Below are 21361 nucleotides of genomic sequence, written 5' to 3' on the forward strand. Positions count from 1 at the left end.
TACTATGTATTAATTAGAACTAGTTTTTGGCCCGTTCTACGCACGGGCTATATTTTAGGAAACTCAATTAAAAAAAATGTTAAATTCATATACCGATAAAAGTATAAATGTATAATACTTCACTAAAAACTTTCACTTATAATTTTGATAGTACGTAGACAAACTAAAATTTCCAAGATATATTGGGTGGGAGGATTACTTTTATGGAATATATTATGAGCTCCCACAAGACCACAAATACATTCTTAATTTAGGAGTATAGCTTTTATCCTAGGGGCTTTTAAAAAATGAGAATACGAGAAATATGCTAGTACGGAGTAACTAAGCTAAGCATATGTATTCTTTGGATTAAACCAAAGAAATCCATAAATCTTCAATATTCTAAGAAATTCACGATTGTTGTTTGTTGGATTAAAAACTATGTTTCAATTGCCAAGTATACATGAAGTTCAGCACCCTATCCTCCGCATCACAATCAAGAAAACTACCAAAAAGGAAAATGAACTAAGAATTAAGAGTTGTTGATCAAGCTAACCAGACGTGATATGTCAAAATTCTGGAAAATATCAAAGACTAAACCATTTTTTTAAAACTCGAAATTATGCTTACAGAGTTAGGGGTGTGGTAGTAGTAGATGTCATACAGATTGCAAAACAAAAATGCATCAATGTTGTAGATTTTTTAAGTCGTTTGTAAAAGAACTTGAAATATGATGATGATTGAGGCAAGTCAGGCAACGGAATGCAAAGAATTAGGATGCACCGTTGATTTAAATGGGATAAAAAATGAATATAATGATAACATTAACTAATACCAACCTCATTAGAAGAAATATTTTTTCAGAAAACAATGGGGTGTGCATGAATTAGAAGAACATAATTTTAACTTCCACCCACCTATAGAAAAATAGTAAAATTCTTTAGAATGAAGAAATTTAGCAAAATAAGCTAGGTAGGAATGTAAGTCTATAAAAAATTGTAAACATGTAGGTTTAATAAATAGTCAAATTCATTAACCCGAGAATTATAACCATCTGAAACGTTTCTCATTTTATATTCACCATAACCGCCAATGTATTGATCAATGTCTCTAATTAAATTGTTCTAAACGGTTAAACTAAAATTGAAAAGGGAAGGATGAAAGGTTGAGGTAACTTATTATGTATTAAATGAAGAATTGATTATGTATTCTTGGCCACGTGTCTTCTAAGTGGTGATGATTATGTGTCTGCCACGTATCTTCAAAATGGTGTTGCTTATGTGTCCTTAAAATAGAATTGGCCGGTTTTCCTTTTTAAATACTAGGTATTGATTCTCTTAGAATTGCACTTCCTCATAGATTTTTATTTTTATTTTTTTTTTTGCTAAGCAAGTAATGATAATATTAATTTCCACAAAACAGAATACAACCTAGGCTAACTCAAGGGGAACAAACCAACTAGGTTGGACCATTCCTCACAAGAGCAAGCACAACACAACTAAGTTTCAGAGATTCTGAAACCACAAACTATCCTTCCTACTTACATTCTTTGGCATTACAGCCATCACTCTACTCTTAACTGTATGCTTTAAAAGAGTCATTACATTCAAAACAGTAGGGAAAGCTTTATCCCAGAAACTACTATTTCTACTCCTCCAGATCAGGTAGATCAAAGCAACCATGCTAGCATACATAACACTTTTCCTAAATTTGGAACTGTTGCTGTTAGACAGTTGTCTAACTCCTCTCTGTAAGGTAGTAAGGGAGCTTTGAATCCCCAACCAACTCTTCAAATCAGTGAGACATCTGCTACTGTAAGGACACTTGAAGAACAAGTGTTCATGATCTTCAGGGGCTTGACCACAGAGAAGACAATCTGAAGTTGAGCTAACTCCAATTCTTGCCATTTTTGCTGTTGTTTGCAATCTGTGCTGAATTGCCAACCAAGAGATGAACCTATGTTTTGGCACAATAAGTCTATTCCAGACCATCTTGTCCCAGTGAACCATGGGCTTGGAATCAATGAGCTTATTATACACCAATTTCACAGAATATTTAGGCATACTGCAGAATTCAGTAGCAGTAAACACTTGCTTGATTTGTTCTTTAGTATCACAGATTTTCTTCCAGTACCAACTAGAAGAACTAGTAGGGACAAAATCCCACCAATCCCCATCCTTAACATAAACTGAATTGATCCATTTTATCCAGATGTTATCTTGCTTATTGGCTACAGCCCAAACATACTTCCCCAGATTAGCCACATTCCACACCTCCATATTCCTAAAACCAAGACCACCTTGATTCTTATCACAACAAGTCTGCTCCCAAGCTATATAACTTGGCTTAGAGCTATATGCCTGTCCACTCCATAAGAAGGATCTACAAATTTTGGTAATCTCTTTTAGAACACTCTTGGGCAAAATATAAATCTGGGACCAATACATATGGATACTAAGCAAAACAGCATTAATCAATTGCATCCTAGCTGTATAAGAGAGGTTCCTAGAGCTCCATACTTTGATTCTAGCAGTCATTTTATCCACCAACATCTCACACTGAGCTGCTGTAATTTTCTTTGAACAAATTGGAACTCCCAAATACCTAAAAGGTAAAGCACTTCTAGTAAAACCAGAAGCAGCAATCACTCTAGTTACATCAGATTCAGTCATACCATGACAATAAACAGAGGATTTTTGAATATTAGCAGACAAACCAGAGGTTATGGAGAACAATTTGAAAGCTTGCAACAGAAGATAAATGGAAGGGAAGTCACCTTTGCTACACAGGATCAGATCATCAGCAAAACACAAGTGAGTGAGCTTAATATCTCTGCACCTTGGGTGAAACTGAAACTGAGGGAGAGCACTCATTTTCTGAAGAATTCTTGATAAATATTCCATGCAGATGACAAATAACAAGGGAGACATGGGATCACCTTGTCTCAACCCTCTTTTGGATTTGAAAAACCCTTGCATTGAGCCATTAACCATCAAAGAAAACATGGGAGTAGTAACACACTCCATAACAATCTGCACAAAGGAATTAGGGAAACCCAACTGCTCAAGCATAGATTTCAGAAACCCCCCAATCCACTGTATCATATTGTTAGGTTATGATACATATGACAATTCATAAATCATGCGGAAAAACCATAAAACCCAGGAAAACATATTATTTACACATAATCATTTAGCATAGAATAGATGCATACTCTTTGTTGCGTGCCTTCCCTAGCTGCGCCCGAACCGAACAAGAACAAGTCTTTAGGACTCCAAGTGTCGTCCCTCCGTAGATAGTCCACAGCACGTCCGGATCCGCCTTAAGATTGACCAACTAGAATCGCCCTTAAGGTGCTATTATTTTCGGCACTTTATAGGCAAATGTGTGACTGAATTTTTCTCTCAAAACTCACTTTGAATACTTTGAAACTTGTGTTATAAATTGTGAGCCCTAGCCTCATATTTATAGCGGTATGGAAAGGGAATCGAAATCCTATTCAGATACAAATTAATCAAACCTAGAATCCTACAAGAACTCTAATTTAATTAATTTATCAAATAGAATTAGGAATTTAATCATTAACCGAACTCTGCATGTTTTAGGAAACGTGCACGAACACAAACACTTGCACACACACGCACGACAGCCACGATGGGCCTCATGCGTGCGCGCGAGCAGCAGCCCACTCAGCGCCCGCACGCGCTGCGCGCTGCGCGCGCTGTGCGCGCTGTGCGCTGCGCGTGCTGTGCTGTGCGCGCTGCGCGCTGCGCGCAGCCTGCTGGGCCTGGCCTTGCTGTTTGTGCGGCGCGCTTGGCTTGCTGGGCGATGGCCTGGCTTCGTGCTGGGCCTCGTCCGGCAGGCCTCGTCCGATGCTTATTCGTACGATGCGCTTCCGATTAAATTTTCCGATTCCGGAATTCATTTCCGATACGAACAATATTTAATATTTCCGATTCCGGAATTAATTTCCGTTTCGAACAAATATTTAATATTTCCGTTTCCGGAATTATTTTCCGATTCCGGTAATATTTCCGATTCTGACAATATTTCCGTTTCCGGCAATATTTCCGATTCTGGCAATATTTCCATTTCCGATAATATTTTCCGATACGTACCATATTTCCGTTTCCGGCAACATCTACGACTTGGATAATATTTATATTTCCGATACGATCCATATTTCCGTTTCCGGCAATATCATCGTTTCCGGAGTATTCATTCCTTGCCTGTGACGATCTTAGCTCCCACTGAAACCAAGATCCGTCGGTTCCGAATATTCATAGATAGAGTATCTAATGCCATTAGATACTTGATCCGTTTACGTACTATTTGTGTGACCCTACGGGTTCAGTCAAGAGTAAGCTGTGGATTAATATCATTAATTCCACTTGAACTGAAGCGGCCTCTAGCTAGGCATTCAGCTCACTTGATCTCACTGAATTATTAACTTGTCAATTAATACTGAACCGCATTTATTAGACTTAACATAGAATGCATACTTGGACCAAGGGCATTATTTCCTTCAGTCTCCCACTTGTCCTTAGGGACAAGTGTGCATTTCCTAATTCCTTTGTCGCTCGATGCTTGCTCTTGAACATAAGGTAAGAGTTGTCATCCTTATTATGTCCAGAGGTGTTCCTCGGTTTCAGATTTCAACTGATCAAATAAACAGATAATCATAGCCTATGATTCATCCGAGCACGGCCATGCATTTCACAGTTTCTAGCTCTCCGAGTGGCCTTGTACAACTTTTAAGCATCTCATCCCGATTTATGGGAGGATAATCCCAATCTTGCGATCTTGAGATTAGACTTCGTTTGATAGGTGATTACCTGAGCGTTGCCTTTATAGCCTCCTTTTACGGTGCGACGGTTGGTCAACGTCAAAGCAACCAGTTCTCAAACAAGTAATCTCAAATCACTCAGGTATTGAGGATTTAGTGTCTAATAATTTAATGAAATTTACTTATGACAGACTTTCATCTCTTACAGTAAAGTTTCATAGGTCTTGTCCGATACTAGTCTTCCCAAAGTAAGTATCTATGCAAATGATTATGACATTGCCATGTCCACATAGTTCAAGAAACAGAACTACTAGTCATCTTGCATTCTAATCGTCTAACGTTTTCTATACGTCCAATTTTATAGAAAACTCCGATTAGGGACCATTTTCAACCTTTGACATTCAAGTTCACTTGATAGACATTTCTTAGTCACAGGACTGGTCCTGACAGTCTATCTTGAATATATCGTCAAATTGAAGGGACTCATCATTTAATAAACCACAAATTAAATGGAAAAATGAATTCCTTTCATTTATTGTGAATGATTAACTAATAATGTTTTACAAAGATTTAAACTCTAAAACTTTAAAACATTAAACAGAGACATCAAAGCCATTCTCCAATATGCTTGATTCCCATAGCTGCAGTGTGCGAGTTGTGCTTCGCTTGCGGCAGAGGTTTAGTTAATGGATCTGATATGTTGTCATCAGTTCCAATTTTGCTTATCTCGACTTCTTTTCTTTCAACGAACTCTCGTAGAAGGTGAAATCTACGAAGTACATGCTTGACTCTCTGGTGGTGTCTAGGCTCTTTTGCCTGTGCAATAGCTCCGTTATTATCACAATACAGGGCTATTGGTCCTTTAATGGAGGGGACTACACCAAGTTCTCCTATGAACTTCCTTAGCCATATAGCTTCCTTTGCTGCTTCATGTGCAGCAATGTACTCCGCTTCAGTTGTAGAATCCGCAATGGTGCTTTGCTTAGCACTTTTCCAGCTTACTGCTCCTCCGTTGAGGCAGAAGACAAACCCAGACTGTGATCTGAAATCATCTTTGTCGGTTTGGAAACTTGCGTCCGTATAGCCTTTAACAATTAATTCATCATCTCCACCATAGACCAGGAAGTTATCTTTGTGCCTTTTCAGGTACTTCAGAATATTCTTGGCAGCAGTCCAATGCGCCTCTCCTGGGTCTGACTGGTATCTGCTCGTAGCACTGAGTGCGTACGCAACATCCGGGCGTGTACATATCATAGCATACATTATTGAACCAATCAATGATGCATATGGAATCCCATTCATTCGTCTACGCTCATCAAGTGTTTTTGGGCACTGAGTCTTGCTTAGAGTCATTCCATGAGACATGGGTAGGTAGCCTCGCTTGGAGTCCGCCATCTTGAACCTATCAAGCACCTTATTGATATAAGTGCTTTGACTAAGTCCAATCATCTTTTTAGATCTATCTCTGTAAATCTTGATGCCCAATATGTACTGTGCTTCTCCTAGATCCTTCATCGAAAAACATTTCCCAAGCCAAATCTTGACAGAGTTCAACATAGGAATGTCATTTCCGATAAGCAATATGTCGTCGACATATAATACTAGGAAAGCAATTTTGCTCCCACTGACCTTCTTGTATACACAAGATTCGTCCGCGTTCTTGATGAAACCAAAGTCACTGACTGCTTCATCAAAACGTATATTCCAGCTCCTGGATGCCTGCTTCAATCCGTAGATTGACTTCTTTAGCTTGCATACCTTTTTAGCATTCTTTGGATCCTCAAAACCTTCAGGCTGTGTCATAAACACAGTTTCTGTTAAAACGCCGTTTAAGAAAGCAGTTTTGACATCCATCTGCCATATTTCGTAATCGTAATATGCAGCGATTGCTAACATTATTCGAATAGACTTTAGCATTGCAACTGGTGAAAAGGTTTCATCGTAATCCACACCGTGGACTTGCCTGTAACCTTTTGCAACCAATCTAGCTTTGAAAACTTCAAGTTTCCCATCCTTGTCCTTTTTCAGTTTGAAAACCCATTTGCTTCCAATGGCTTGGTAGCCATCTGGCAAATCGACCAGATCCCATACTTGGTTTTCAGACATGGAGTCTAATTCAGATTGCATGGCTTCTTGCCATTGCTTGGAGCTAGGGCTCGTCATAGCTTGCTTGTAAGTCGCAGGTTCATCACTTTCAAGTAATAGAACGTCATAGCTCTCGTTCGTCAAAATACCCAAGTACCTTTCCGGTTGAGATCTATATCTTTGCGATCTACGCGGGGTAACATTTCTAGATTGACCATGATTCTCACCAGATTCTTCTAAAGATCTCTGAGTTTCATCTTGAATGTCATCTTGAGCATTCTCTAGAGTTTGTTGTTCGACTCGAATTTCTTCGAGGTCTACTTTTCTCCCACTTGTCATTTTGGAAATGTGATCCTTCTCCAAAAAGACACCATCTCGAGCAACAAACACTTTGTTCTCAGATGTATTGTAGAAGTAATACCCCTTTGTTTCCTTTGGATAGCCCACAAGGATACATTTGTCAGATTTTGGATGAAGTTTGTCTGAAATTAATCGTTTGACGTATACTTCACATCCCCAAATCTTAAGAAAAGACACATTTGGAGGCTTTCCAAACCATAATTCGTATGGAGTCTTTTCGACAGCTTTAGACGGAGCTCTATTTATAGTGAGTGCAGCTGTATTTAGTGCATGTCCCCAAAATTCTAATGGAAGTTCGGCCTGACCCATCATTGACCTGACCATGTCTAGCAAGGTTCTGTTCCTCCGTTCTGACACACCGTTCCATTGTGGTGTTCCAGGAGGAGTCAATTCTGATAGAATTCCACATTCTTTCAGATGGTCATCAAATTCATAGCTCAGATATTCACCGCCTCTATCAGACCGCAGTGCCTTGATCTTCTTGCCTAATTGATTCTCTACTTCACTCTGAAATTCCTTGAATTTGTCAAAGGATTCAGACTTATGCTTCATTAGGTAGACATAACCATACCTACTGAAGTCATCAGTGAAAGTGATAAAGTAGCTGAAACCACCTCTAGCATTTGTACTCATTGGTCCACATACATCTGTATGGATTAAACCCAATAGTTCATTTGCTCTTTCTCCAATTTTAGAGAAAGGTTGCTTTGTCATTTTGCCAAGTAAACATGATTCGCATTTACCATAATCCTCTAAGTTAAATGGTTCTAGAATTCCTTCCCTTTGAAGTCTTTCTAAGCGTTTCAAGTTTATATGGCCTAATCGACAATGCCACAGATAGGTGAGATCTGAATCATCCTTTTTGGCCTTTTTGGTATTTATGTTATATACTTGTTTGTCGTGATCTAATAAATAAAGTCCATTGACTAATCTAGCAGATCCATAAAACATCTCTTTAAAATAAAACGAACAACTATTGTCTTTTATTATAAAGGAAAATCCCTTAGCATCTAAGCAAGAAACTGAAATGATGTTTTTAGTAAGACTTGGAACATGGAAACATTCTTCCAGTTCCAAAACTAGCCCGGAGGGCAACGACAAATAGTAAGTTCCTACAGCTAATGCAGCAATCCGTGCTCCATTTCCCACTCGTAGGTCGACTTCACCCTTGCTTAACTTTCTACTTCTTCTTAGTCCCTGTGGATTGGAACATAAGTGTGAGCCACAACCTGTATCTAATACCCAAGAAGTTGAATTAGCAAGTATACAGTCTATAACGAAAATACCTGAAGATGGAACGACTGTTCCGTTCTTCTGATCTTCCTTTAGCTTCAAGCAATCTCTCTTCCAATGCCCCTTCTTCTTGCAGTAGAAGCATTCGGATTCAGAAGTGGGTTGACTGACCTTCCTCTTTGCAGATTTGGCGCCAGTTTGCTTAGTTGGGCTGGCCTTGTTGCCACCTTTCTTAGCATTCCTCTTCTTTCCAGATTTCTTGAACTTGCCCCCACGCACCATAAGCACATCCTGCTTATCACTTTTGAGCGTCTTTTCAGCGGTCTTCAGCATACCGTGAAGCTCAGTGAGCGTTTTATCCAGACTATTCATACTGTAGTTCAGTTTGAACTGATCGTACCCGCTATGAAGAGAATGGAGGATGGTGTCTATAGCCATTTCCTGAGAAAATTGCTGATCCAGCCGACTCATATTCTCAATGAGTCCAATCATTTTGAGAACATGTGGACTTACGGGCTCGCCTTTCTTAAGTTTGGTCTCAAGAATTTGCCTATGAGTCTCGAATCTTTCGACTCGAGCCAGATCTTGGAACATGTTCTTCAACTCACTGATGATTGTGAAAGCATCTGAGTTGATGAACGTTTTCTGCAGATCCGCACTCATGGTGGCGAGCATTAGACATTTCACATCCTTGTTGGCATCAATCCAACGATTGAGGGCTGCCTGAGTGACCCCGTCGCCTGCAGCTTCGGGCATCGCCTCATCTAGGACATACTCCTTTTCTTCCTGCATAAGAACTATTTGCAAGTTCCTTTGCCAGTCAAGGAAGTTTTTCCCGTTCAACTTCTCCTTTTCGAGAATTGATCGAATGTTGAATGAATTGTTGTTTGCCATATTAAAAACTACAATTGAAAAGAATAAACAAATAAATAACCATTCACAGTTTCTCTTAATAAACTTAAATTCTAGCATACATGCATAATTCAATGTTTATTAAGCATTTTATTCAAGTTATGTGTTCCGGCAGGTGTGAATAAAATGATTCCAAGATCCTAAAATCATTGAAGAACTAAGCACAGTTTGTCGACTTAATCCTAGAACATCTTAGGTAAGCAAAAGCCTTTTGCTAATAGTCTAGAAACTATTCTTGGTTGATAGGTACGTCTAAGAACTTATTAGGTAAACCTATCGAATTTGCCACGACATAAAAGGACTCCTTACTTATATCGTTGAGTTTCACCAAAACTAACATGTACTCACAATTATTTGTGTACCTTGCCCCTTTAGGACCAATAAGTAACACCTCGCTGAGCGAAAACTATTACTAGATTGATGTAAAGGATATCCAAGCAAGTGTATATTTTGGCATGGCACCTTTTAACTCAATTTTTAAGTTTGGAACTTAAGGCTCTTACTATGTTGGTTAGATTTTAAGTGAACTAAAATCCTTAATCATGCAACATAATCAAGCTTTTGATCTCATGCATTTTAAGACATATTTAAAACAATAAATAACTTAAAACATGCATAAGATATTTGTGATCTAGTATGGCCCGACTTCATCTTGAAGCTTTGACTTCAAAGTCCGTCTTGAAAATCTCCGTGGGAGGCACCATTTTCTTCAAATAGGATAAGCTATAACTAATTACAACTATTTGATGGTTCGCAGACCATATTTGAATTGAAAAATAACTTTGGTACTTTGGACCAATTACATTCAAATTAATGGTACGCAGACCATATTTTCTATCCTATTTGGGCCATACTAGTCACTTCATAACCTGCAAAACAGTACATATACAATATATACCATTCACCCATTCATTATCATGAATGGCCCACATAGCTGGTTAGTAAAACACATTATGCATCACGTAAACATTTGCAGCAATTAATCAAGGGCACCAATAATCTACCAATTATTCAGTCCTTATTAATTCTAATCAAGTTGTTTTAACCTTAAGGATTTGTAGACCTAATCAAGAGTTTATGACTAAAAAGCGCTCCCACTTAAACCAATAAATTCATATGCTTTACCAATTTTAAACATAAAAATGTATTTCTAGTCCAACCGGAAACATACAAATTTAATTAAAATTTAAAGCTCATATCAATTTATAATTGAATCCAAAAATTTAATTTAATTTCAGTCGTATTTAAATTAATTCATGATTTTAATTTTAGTAAAATAATTAGAATAAATAACATTTATTATAATTATAATATTCAAAATTAAAATCCAAGAAAATAATTCAAATTATTAATTTTAAAATTAATTAAAATTACGTGAACTGAAATTTTCAAATTAAACATTCAAAACGATCTAATCGTAACGCAAACACCCTACGCGTTGCACGCCCATGGGCCGTACGCACACAGCCATTGCTGGCCATGTGCGCACAGCCCATGCGCTCGTCGCATAGCTGCTGCTTCCCTATCGCAAGCCTCCGCACGCATTGGTGCTCGCTGCGCGCGCCAGCGCTCATCGCACGCGAGCTATCGCTCGTAGTGCGTGCGCGCGACATCGCTCGCTGGGCGCGCGACATCGCTCGCTGGGCGCGCGAGCCATCGCTCGCTGGGCGCGCGACATCGCTCGCTGGGCGCGAGACATCGCTCGCTGTGCGCGCGAGCCATCGCTCGCTGGGGCGCGACATCGCTCGCTGGGCGGGCGACATCGCTCGCTGTGCGCGCGAGTAATGCTGGGCGCAGCGCTCGTGGCACGCGAGCTTGCGCTCGCTGCGCGCGAGGCTGCGCGCTCTTGTGCGAGGCAGCGCGCGTTGTGGCGCAGCTCGCTTGCTGCCCACACGCGACTGCCTTGGCTCGCCCTTCGCCCATGCCCATTCGTTCATTGCTCGTGGCACACGACACAAGGCAGGGCTGCTGCCTTGTGCTCGTGCACTACGCCCTTGCTCATTGCATTCGTGCCGCACGGGCGACGAGCTCCCTTGCTCGTCGTCGCATGCCCGCATTATACAACACCCCTTAAGGGTAACACGAAGCGTCCATTGCTTCGTGCGTGCAAGTTTTATGAACGAATCGCATAAAAATTTAAAATTTATATTTAAAATTAATGACAAATGAATAAATAATATTAATTTCATAATTTTAGGGCGAAAAATCGAAAATTTATTATCCAATTGATTTCCGATTGTTATGGATTCAAGTCTAGGTCATAAAAATTTAAAATTTATCATAAATTTACAATTTTTATGGTGGTTTTTAATCATAGGTTTCTAATTAAATTACAATTAATTATGAAAATCAAATTAATTCTAAATTATTCTAATTTTCAACAAATTAATCATAATTAATAATTAGATTGCATAATTAACAAGACTAGGCATTCAAACTTGTTAAACATATGCAGTAGGTCAATCAAAAATTCAAGATTTATCAACAAGAATCGCAAATATTTAATTTAACATCTTAAATTTACGAAATTTTGCATTCGAAAAACTAAAACCTTCGAAAAGTCATAGTTAGGCTTCGAATTTGAGAATTCTGGGTTCGGCAGAAAAATACTATTTTTGTCAAAATTTTTAGAATGCCTTTTACATGCGGAATTGACACAAAAATCACTCAATTCGGATGAGTAACGAAGAAACTGCCGAAAAACTGCGTACGTATAATTAAATAAACGCAATTTGCAATTAATTAACAATTACGAAAATTAATCACCCCTTTTAATTCTTGCAAATTTGTAATATTTAACCATGTTCATGCAATTTAGATTATGAAAATAATAAGGGGCTCGTGATACCACTGTTAGGTTATGATACATATGACAATTCATAAATCATGCGGAAAAACCATAAAACCCAGGAAAACATATTATTTACACATAATCATTTAGCATAGAATAGATGTATACTCTTTGTTGCGTGCCTTCCCTAGCTGCGCCCGAACCGAACAAGAACAAGTCTTTAGGACTCCAAGTGTCGTCCCTCCGTAGATAGTCCACAGCACGTCCGGATCCGCCTTAAGATTGACCAACTAGAATCGCCCTTAAGGTACTATTATTTTCGGCACTTTATAGGCAAATGTGTGACTGAATTTTTCTCTCAAAACTCACTTTGAATACTTTGAAACTTGTGTTATAAATTGTGAGCCCTAGCCTCATATTTATAGCGGTATGGAAAGGGAATCGAAATCCTATTCAGATACAAATTAATCAAACCTAGAATCCTACAAGAACTCTAATTTAATTAATTTATCAAATAGAATTAGGAATTTAATCATTAACCGAACTCTGCATGTTTTAGGAAACGTGCACGAACACAAACACTTGCACACACACGCACGACAGCCACGATGGGCCTCATGCGTGCGCGCGAGCAGCAGCCCACTCAGCGCCCGCGCGCGCTGCGCGCTGCGCGCGCTGTGCGCGCTGTGCGCTGCGCGTGCTGTGCTGTGCGCGCTGCGCGCAGCCTGCTGGGCCTGGCCTTGCTGTTTGTGCGGCGCGCTTGGCTTGCTGGGCGATGGCCTGGCTTCGTGCTGGGCCTCGTCCGGCAGGCCTCGTCCGATGCTTATTCGTACGATGCGCTTCCGATTAAATTTTCCGATTCCGGAATTCATTTCCGATACGAACAATATTTAATATTTCCGATTCCGGAATTAATTTACGTTTCGAACAAATATTTAATATTTCCGTTTCCGGAATTATTTTCCGATTCCGGTAATATTTCCGATTCTGACAATATTTCCGTTTCCGGCAATATTTCCGATTCTGGCAATATTTCCATTTCCGATAATATTTTCCGATACGTACCATATTTCCGTTTCCGGCAACATCTACGACTTGGATAATATTTATATTTCCGATACGATCCATATTTCCGTTTCCAGCAATATCATCGTTTCCGGAGTATTCATTCCTTGCCTGTGACGATCTTAGCTCCCACTGAAACCAAGATCCGTCGGTTCCGAATATTCATAGATAGAGTATCTAATGCCATTAGATACTTGATCCGTTTACGTACTATTTGTGTGACCCTACGGGTTCAGTCAAGAGTAAGCTGTGGATTAATATCATTAATTCCACTTGAACTGAAGCGGCCTCTAGCTAGGCATTCAGCTCACTTGATCTCACTGAATTATTAACTTGTCAATTAATACTGAACCGCATTTATTAGACTTAACATAGAATGCATACTTGGACCAAGGGCATTATTTCCTTCACATATGCCTTCTGTAAATCTATTTTCATTAAACAGCTAGGCTTAACTGATTTCCTACCATACTGCTTAACCAAATCTTGGATCACCATGATATTGTGAACAATGTACCTCCCATGAACAAAACCACCCTGATTCTCCTGGATAAGATCAGGCAAGATCTGTCTCATTCTCCCACACAATACCTTGGTAACACATTTATATAAGGTATTACAGCAAGATATAGGTCTGTATTCACTCACATTTTTTGGGCATTTAGTTTTGGGAATAAGGGTAATTACAGTATGATTCAGCTCCTTCAACAATTTGCCACTCTGCAGAACATCTAACACAGCAGCAATCACATCATCCCCCACTATGTGCCAAGCATCTCTGTAAAAGAAGGATCCAAATCCATCTGGCCCTGGTGCTTTCACACCTGGAATAGACCATAAAGCATTCTTCACCTCTTCTCTAGTGTAAGGAGCATTTAGAATAGCTCTGTGGGCATCAGTAACCAGTGGACCTGTTTGAACTATATGAGAAAGAACTTCAGCTTTTTGAGTACTATTACCACCCAATAAACATTCATAATACTCCAAGAAAGCACTAGTAACCTCAGTAGGATTATCTCTCCAAACTCCATTCTTATCATGAATACTATACACTTGATTCTGCAAATTTCTTCTTTTAATACTCTGGTGAAACACAGCAGTGTTCTCATCCCCACTCTTGATCCACTCAACTTTAGCTTTTTGCCTCAAAAAATCCAAATAAACCTGATGTTTATCTTTGTATGTCTTAATAGCATCTAGCTCTTCATTAGCAAGTGAATGATCGGCAGGATGAAGATGCATAGCTTCTTGAGCAGCTAATAAGTCATGATAGGCCTTCAAGTCTGCAGCATGTACATCAGAAAAACCAGTCTTATTAAGCTCTTTCAAAGCCAACTTCACTCTCTTCAACTTAGAAACCACTACAAACATCTTACTTCCAGAAATGGGTCTATCCCATTGAGTCTTAACAATCTCACTAAACTTTGGAGCACTTTTCCACATAGTGAAGTACTTAAAAGGTTTCTTCCCCCCATTATTCTTAGGATAAACAGTTAGCAACCCAGGTGAGTGATCAAAAGCACCTTCACTCAGAAAACACACCTCAGCAGCAGAATAAGAATCAAACCATTTAGGGTTAGCAAGAACCCTATCCAGTTTAGAAAAGACCCTATTTGCTCCTTCCTGCTTATTGTTCCAAGTAAAGAAATGACCACTACTTTTGATATCTTCCATGCCACAGCAGTGCATACAGGCATTAATGTCAGCAATTTCAGATTGTCTAACAGCAGAACCAATTCTCTCCTCTATGTTCATCACACAGTTAAAATCTCCACAAAGAATCCAAGGATCCTGAGTATTCAAAACTCTCAAATCACTCCATAAACTCTCTCTCTGCTTACTATCATTGAAAGCATACACAAAAGTGCAAAAGAAAGTTGGCATACCACTCATAGGAGTGACATGACAGTGAATATGCTGAGCTGTAACAGACAAAATGCTAACAGTGAAACTTCCAGGATTCCAAGCCACAATTATTCTACCTCCAGAATGGAAGCTTGAGTTGCTAGTGAAACACCAACCAGAGAAAATCTTCTGATAAAGTTTACCCAGATTTGGCAACTTTACCTTGTGCTCTAAGAGACCAACCAATCCAATTCCATGCTGCTGAATGAATCTACACACTTCACTCTGCTTCTGGGATGAATTGAGCCCCCTAACATTCCAACTTAATATCCTATCCATGAGGAGAAGAAGAGTTCCCTCTTCCAATTAAACTCCCCATTTGTTCACTGACACATCTGTGATCACCAGAACTGTCTTGCAATTGTGGAGAATCTTGCTCCTGTTGCTCATCATTAAGTAACTGGAAAGGATTTGCAGTCTGAGTGGGTTCCACAGAAGAAACTCTCACTCTTATTGGTCTAAGTGCCCTCTGAAATCCCTCTTGATCCACTTCCACCTCTTGAGATCTTACTTGATGCACAGGTTGAACCTGTTTCTGCACCCACAGTTTCTTAGCTTTGTTCTGTCTACATTCTGATTCAGTATGCCCTATCAACTGACATTTCTCACAGAGTGTTGGCCTCCATTCATATCTCAATTCCACCTGAGTTATCATGCCATGCTCATTCACAAAAGAAACAGACTCGGGTAGTTTTTGATTCATTGGCACTTCCACCATAACTCTAGCATAGTGTAGCTTGTCCCTAGTAATAGTGGCTGAATCTCTCTTAACTGGATTGCCAATCTGCCCCACTATTTTAAACAGAGCTTTTTCACCCCAATATTTGAAGTTCAATCTCAATTGACCAAATAGGGATAACCTGTACTTCTTCCTTTTCCATGTCCATATCCACATACCAAGGTCTAACAATTAGGGGTTTCTTATCAAAGAAGTAATGACCAGTTAACACTGTATCTCTTGCCTCCATTGTCATAAATCGCACCAGAAATACTCCTTTCTTCACCATCACCACTTTATCCACTTTAAAATTCCTCCATATTCTCCTAAAATATCCCTCCATCACATGAACAGGAGGGTTTGCACCCACTACATAACAAACAACAGCAGAATTCCAGAAATCAATCTCATCCTGTATATCATCTATTTCAATATGAACTGAATTCACTATGGGTGGAATCGCATCATTATGATCAGTAGTTGATTCACTATGATTATCACTATGCTCAGATTTAGCAGCATCATCAAATTGTTGTAAAATGGGTATTGAAACCATACCAATATCCAGCTGAGATCGAGTAGTACCTGCATTCATCTGTTTTGCTGAACCATGGATGACTTCCATGAATTCATTGAATGAATGACGAACTTCTTATCGAACCTGGAGATGTCGCAACCCAGATTTTGGAGTGAAAACTTCATTCTCAATCCCAAAATCCAAAGCCTCTACGCCCAGAACTTCGTCCATCGAACGAGTTTTCAGCGCTTGGGAGTCTGAAGATGGTCCTCGTGGTCTTCCATTGCCATTTCCATGCCTGTTTCCTTGAGCTTTCGACCCAGTTTTTCTTGCCATGGCTACGGCTCACGTTAAGCTAACGTGCACCGAGAGAGGAAACTTGGGAGAAAAGGAAACCCCTCATAGATTTAGGAATTTTATTATTATATACTTCCTCCGATTTTTAATACTCGCAACGTTTGTGATTTCTACACTATTCACATATTATACTTTGATCATTGTTGGTGATTTATACGTAACATAAAACATAGTTATGTGGGATCTTGTTAGATTCATCTTAATTTGTATTTTCAAAATATTAACTTTTTATAATTTTTACTTAAAGAGAATTAAAGATATTAATGATCAAAGTTGTGCATTGACATGCGTGAAAGTGACAAACATTGCAAGTAAAAAATGAACGAAGAAAGTATGTTTCACTAATAAGAACCTCCCAAAATATGGGAAATTACAATGTTCTACAATTACAAGTTGTGCATTGACATGCGTGAAAGTGACAAACCTTACGAGTAAACATGAACGAAGAAAGTATATTTCACTAACGAGAACCTCCCAAAATATGGGGAATTACAATGTTCTACAATTACAAGTTGTGCATTGACATGCGTGAAAGTGACAAATGTTACGAGTAAAAATGAACGAAGAAAGTATATTTCACTAATGAGAACCTCCCAAAATATGTGGAATTACATTGTGCTACAATTACGTACGTACTCTTCCCGTTCCTAAACCATCGTTGGTTAGGCATTTGCACATTACTAATTAGGGGGAGAAAATGTTTTCTTTCTCCTATACGTAGTAATTAACTAAATAAATTAAATAAGAGAGTAACCAATTACAAACCACTGATTTCTAAAAGCCATTACAAATATCCTCATATCCAGTGGCGGTGCCAGGATTTTCTCATTAAGGGTTCGAAATCCTCTGACGCATATAATAAAATATTAATCCAAAATCCAAAATTCAAATTACAACTAATAATTCGTGGGGCCCATATTCTTTTACAATAATATTAAAAAAAATTACAATTGAACGAGTTTTCATATTTTGAAAGCTATCTATTACATCATCATCCTTAACTAGAAAAAAAAGATCTTTCTCAATAAATGTTACTAAACTATCATTCAATAAATGTTACTAAACTGTCACTCAATAAATGTTACTAAACTGTCAAGTGGCCTTGAATTTGGGGATGAACAAGCAGATGATTTTAGTGACTTTGAAATATGATTTTTCCAAAAATGTTCTATACCCTTCATCTTGTATCAACAAAATCAACCTATAATTCAAAATCATATATTTCAGTTTAGCAATTACATTATTACAACACAATTACACAATATTTAAAGTTCAAACCCTAACTTAATTCATCTATTCACGAATTGAACATTGAAATTGAACATTCATAAATTCATTTCACGCATTCATTTATTGTTGAATTGTTGAAACAATTTTAATTTGCATAAGTAAGGAAATTAATTATTAATGAGTAGAGTTTATTAGTTTATACTTTATGTTAGGTTATGATTCATATGACAGTTCATAAATCATGCGGAAAAACCATAAAGCCAGGAAACATATTATTTACACATAATCATTTAGCATAGTTTAGATGCATACTCTTTGTTGCGTGCCTTCCCTAGCTGCGCCCGAACCGAACAAGAACAAGTCTTTAGGACTCCAAGTGTCGTCCCTCCGTAGATAGTCCACAGCACGTCCGGATCCGCCTTAAGATTGACCAACTAGAATCGCCCTTAAGGTTCTAATATTTTCGGTTGGGTAGGCAAGAATATTGGCTGATTTTTCTGCTTAAAAATCTTAGTTTTGAATACTTAAAAACTTGTATATAAATAATGACCCCTAGGCCTTTATTTATAGAGTTATGGAAAAGGAATCGCAATCCTAGTAGGATACGAATTAATTGAAATTAGAATCCTACATGAATTCTATTTAATTAATTTATCTAATTAGGAATAGGAATTTAATCACACACTAACTCTTGCAGTTTTAGGAATCACGCATGAGCACAAACTCACACACACACACGGCAGCCACAAGGGCTGCCCATGCGCATGCGAGCAGCAGCCCATGCAGCGCGGCCCACGCATCCGTGGCCTTGGCGCGCGCTGGGCTTGTGGCGTGCGTGCTTGCTGGGCGATGGCCCGGCTTCGTGCTGGGCCTTCGTCCGGCAGGCCTCGTCCGATGCTAATTCGTACGATACGCTTCCGATTAAATTTCCATTTTCGGAATCTATTTCCGATACGAACAATATTTAATATTTCCGATTCCGGAATTAATTTCCGTTTCGAACAAATATTTAATATTTCCGTTTCCGGAATTATTTTCCGATTCCGGCAATATTTCCGATTCTGACAATATTTCCGTTTCCGGCAATATTTCCGATTCTGGTAATATTTCCATTTCCAATAATATTTTCCGATACGTACCATGTTTCCGTTTCCGGCAACATCTACGACTTGGATAATATTCATATTTCCGACACGATCCATATTTCCGTTTCCGGCAATATCATCGTTTCCGGAGTATTCATTTCTTGCCTGTGACGATCTTAGCTCCCACTGAAACCAAGATCCGTCGGTTCCGAATATTCATAGATGGAGTATTTAATGCCATTAAATACTTGATCCGTTTACGTACTATTTGTGTGACCCTACGGGTTCAGTCAAGAGTAAGCTGTGGATTAATATCATTAATTCCACTTGAACTGAAGCGGCCTCTAGCTAGGCATTCAGCTCACTTGATCTCACTGAATTATTAACTTGTTAATTAATACTGAACCGTATTTATTAGACTTAACATAGAATGCATACTTGGACCAAGGGCATTATTTCCTTCAGTCTCCCACTTGTCCTTAGGGACAAGTGTGCATTTCCTAATTCCTTTGTCGCTCGATGCTTGCTCTTGAACATAAGGTAAGAGTTGTCATCCTTATTATGTCCAGAGGTGTTCCTCGGTTTCAGAGTTCAACTGATCAAATAAACAGATAATCACAGCCTATGATTCATCCGAGCACGGCCATGCATTTCACAGTTTCTAGCTCTCCGAGTGGCCTTGTACAACTTTTAAGCATCTCTTCCCGATTTATGGGAGGACAATCCCAATCTTGCGATCTTGAGATTAGACTTCGTTTGATAGGTGATTACCTGAGCGTTGCCTTTATAGCCTCCTTTTACGGTGCGACGGTTGGTCAACGTCAAAGCAACCAGTTCTCAAACAAGTAATCTCAAATCACTCAGGTATTGAGGATTTAGTGTCTAATAATTTAATGAAATTTACTTATGACAGACTTTCATCTCTTACAGTAAAGTTTCATAGGTCTTGTCCGATACTAGTCTTCCCAAAGTAAGTATCTATGCAAATGATTATGACATTGCCATGTCCACATAGTTCAAGAAACAGAACTACTAGTCATCTTGCATTCTAATCGTCTAACGTTTTCTATGCGTCCAATTTTATAGAAAACTCCGATTAGGGACCATTTTCAACCTTTGACATTCAAGTTCACTTGATAGACATTTCTTAGTCACAGGACTGGTCCTGACAGTCTATCTTGAATATATCGTCAAGTTGAAGGGACTCATCATTTAATAAACCACAAATTAAATGGAAAAATGAATTCCTTTCATTTATTGTGAATGATTAACCAATAATGTTTTACAAAGATTTAAACTCTAAAACTTTAAAACATTAAACAGAGACATCAAAGCCATTCTCCAATATGCTTGATTCCCATAGCTGCAGTGTGCGAGTTGTGCTTCGCTTGCGGCAGAGGTTTAGTTAATGGATCTGATATGTTGTCATCAGTTCCAATTTTGCTTATCTCGACTTCTTTTCTTTCAACGAACTCTCGTAGAAGGTGAAATCTACGAAGTACATGCTTGACTCTCTGGTGGTGTCTAGGCTCTTTTGCCTGTGCAATAGCTCCGTTATTATCACAATACAGGGCTATTGGTCCTTTAATGGAGGGGACTACACCAAGTTCTCCTATGAACTTCCTTAGCCATATAGCTTCCTTTGCTGCTTCATGTGCAGCAATGTACTCCGCTTCAGTTGTAGAATCCGCAATGGTGCTTTGCTTAGCACTTTTCCAGCTTACTGCTCCTCCGTTGAGGCAGAAGACAAACCCAGACTGTGATCTGAAATCATCTTTGTCGGTTTGGAAACTTGCGTCCGTATAGCCTTTAACAATTAATTCATCATCTCCACCATAGACCAGGAAGTCATCTTTGTGCCTTTTCAGGTACTTCAGAATGTTCTTGGCAGCAGTCCAATGCGCCTCTCCTGGGTCTGACTGGTATCTGCTCGTAGCACTGAGTGCGTACGCAACATCCGGGCGTGTACATATCATAGCATACATTATTGAACCAATCAATGATGCATATGGAATCCCATTCATTCGTCTACGCTCATCAAGTGTTTTTGGGCACTGAGTCTTGCTTAGAGTCATTCCATGAGACATGGGTAGGTAGCCTCGCTTGGAGTCCGCCATCTTGAACCTATCAAGCACCTTATTGATATAAGTGCTTTGACTAAGTCCAATCATCTTTTTAGATCTATCTCTGTAAATCTTGATGCCCAATATGTACTGTGCTTCTCCTAGATCCTTCATCGAAAAACATTTCCCAAGCCAAATCTTGACAGAGTTCAACATAGGAATGTCATTTCCGATAAGCAATATGTCGTCGACATATAATACTAGGAAAGCAATTT

The 21361-nt window shown here is 38.9% G+C and overlaps 1 protein-coding gene across 1 annotated transcript; it reads right to left on the reverse strand.

The window, feature by feature from the left end:
- Positions 1 to 13648: 13648 nt before the first annotated feature.
- LOC130469478 (uncharacterized) lies at positions 13649 to 16459 on the reverse strand. The gene is made up of 5 exons (XM_056838818.1): positions 15977 to 16459; positions 15448 to 15900; positions 13899 to 15347; positions 13729 to 13802; positions 13649 to 13682 (listed from the first exon to the last, which is right to left on the reverse strand). Exons 1-5 carry the CDS (start codon positions 16457 to 16459, stop codon positions 13649 to 13651), a joined length of 2493 nt encoding a protein of 830 aa, XP_056694796.1.
- Positions 16460 to 21361: the final 4902 nt, after the last annotated feature.

This window comes from Spinacia oleracea, chromosome 3, assembly GCF_020520425.1.
Source record: "Spinacia oleracea cultivar Varoflay chromosome 3, BTI_SOV_V1, whole genome shotgun sequence".
Taxonomy (NCBI): domain Eukaryota; kingdom Viridiplantae; phylum Streptophyta; class Magnoliopsida; order Caryophyllales; family Amaranthaceae; genus Spinacia; species Spinacia oleracea.

Excerpts from the sequence above, each read along its gene's own strand:
- LOC130469478 (XM_056838818.1), bottom strand. The coding sequence starts at position 16,459 with ATGGAAGTCATCCATGGTTCAGCAAAACAGATGAATGCAGGTACTACT. Across the intron at positions 13,803-13,898 it reads TGAAGGAGCTGAATCATACT|GTATTGTGTGGGAGAATGAG; the intron begins GTAATTACCCTT and ends TGTGTTACCAAG. Across the intron at positions 13,683-13,728 it reads GGTGGTTTTGTTCATGGGAG|TATGGTAGGAAATCAGTTAA; the intron begins GTACATTGTTCA and ends TTGGTTAAGCAG.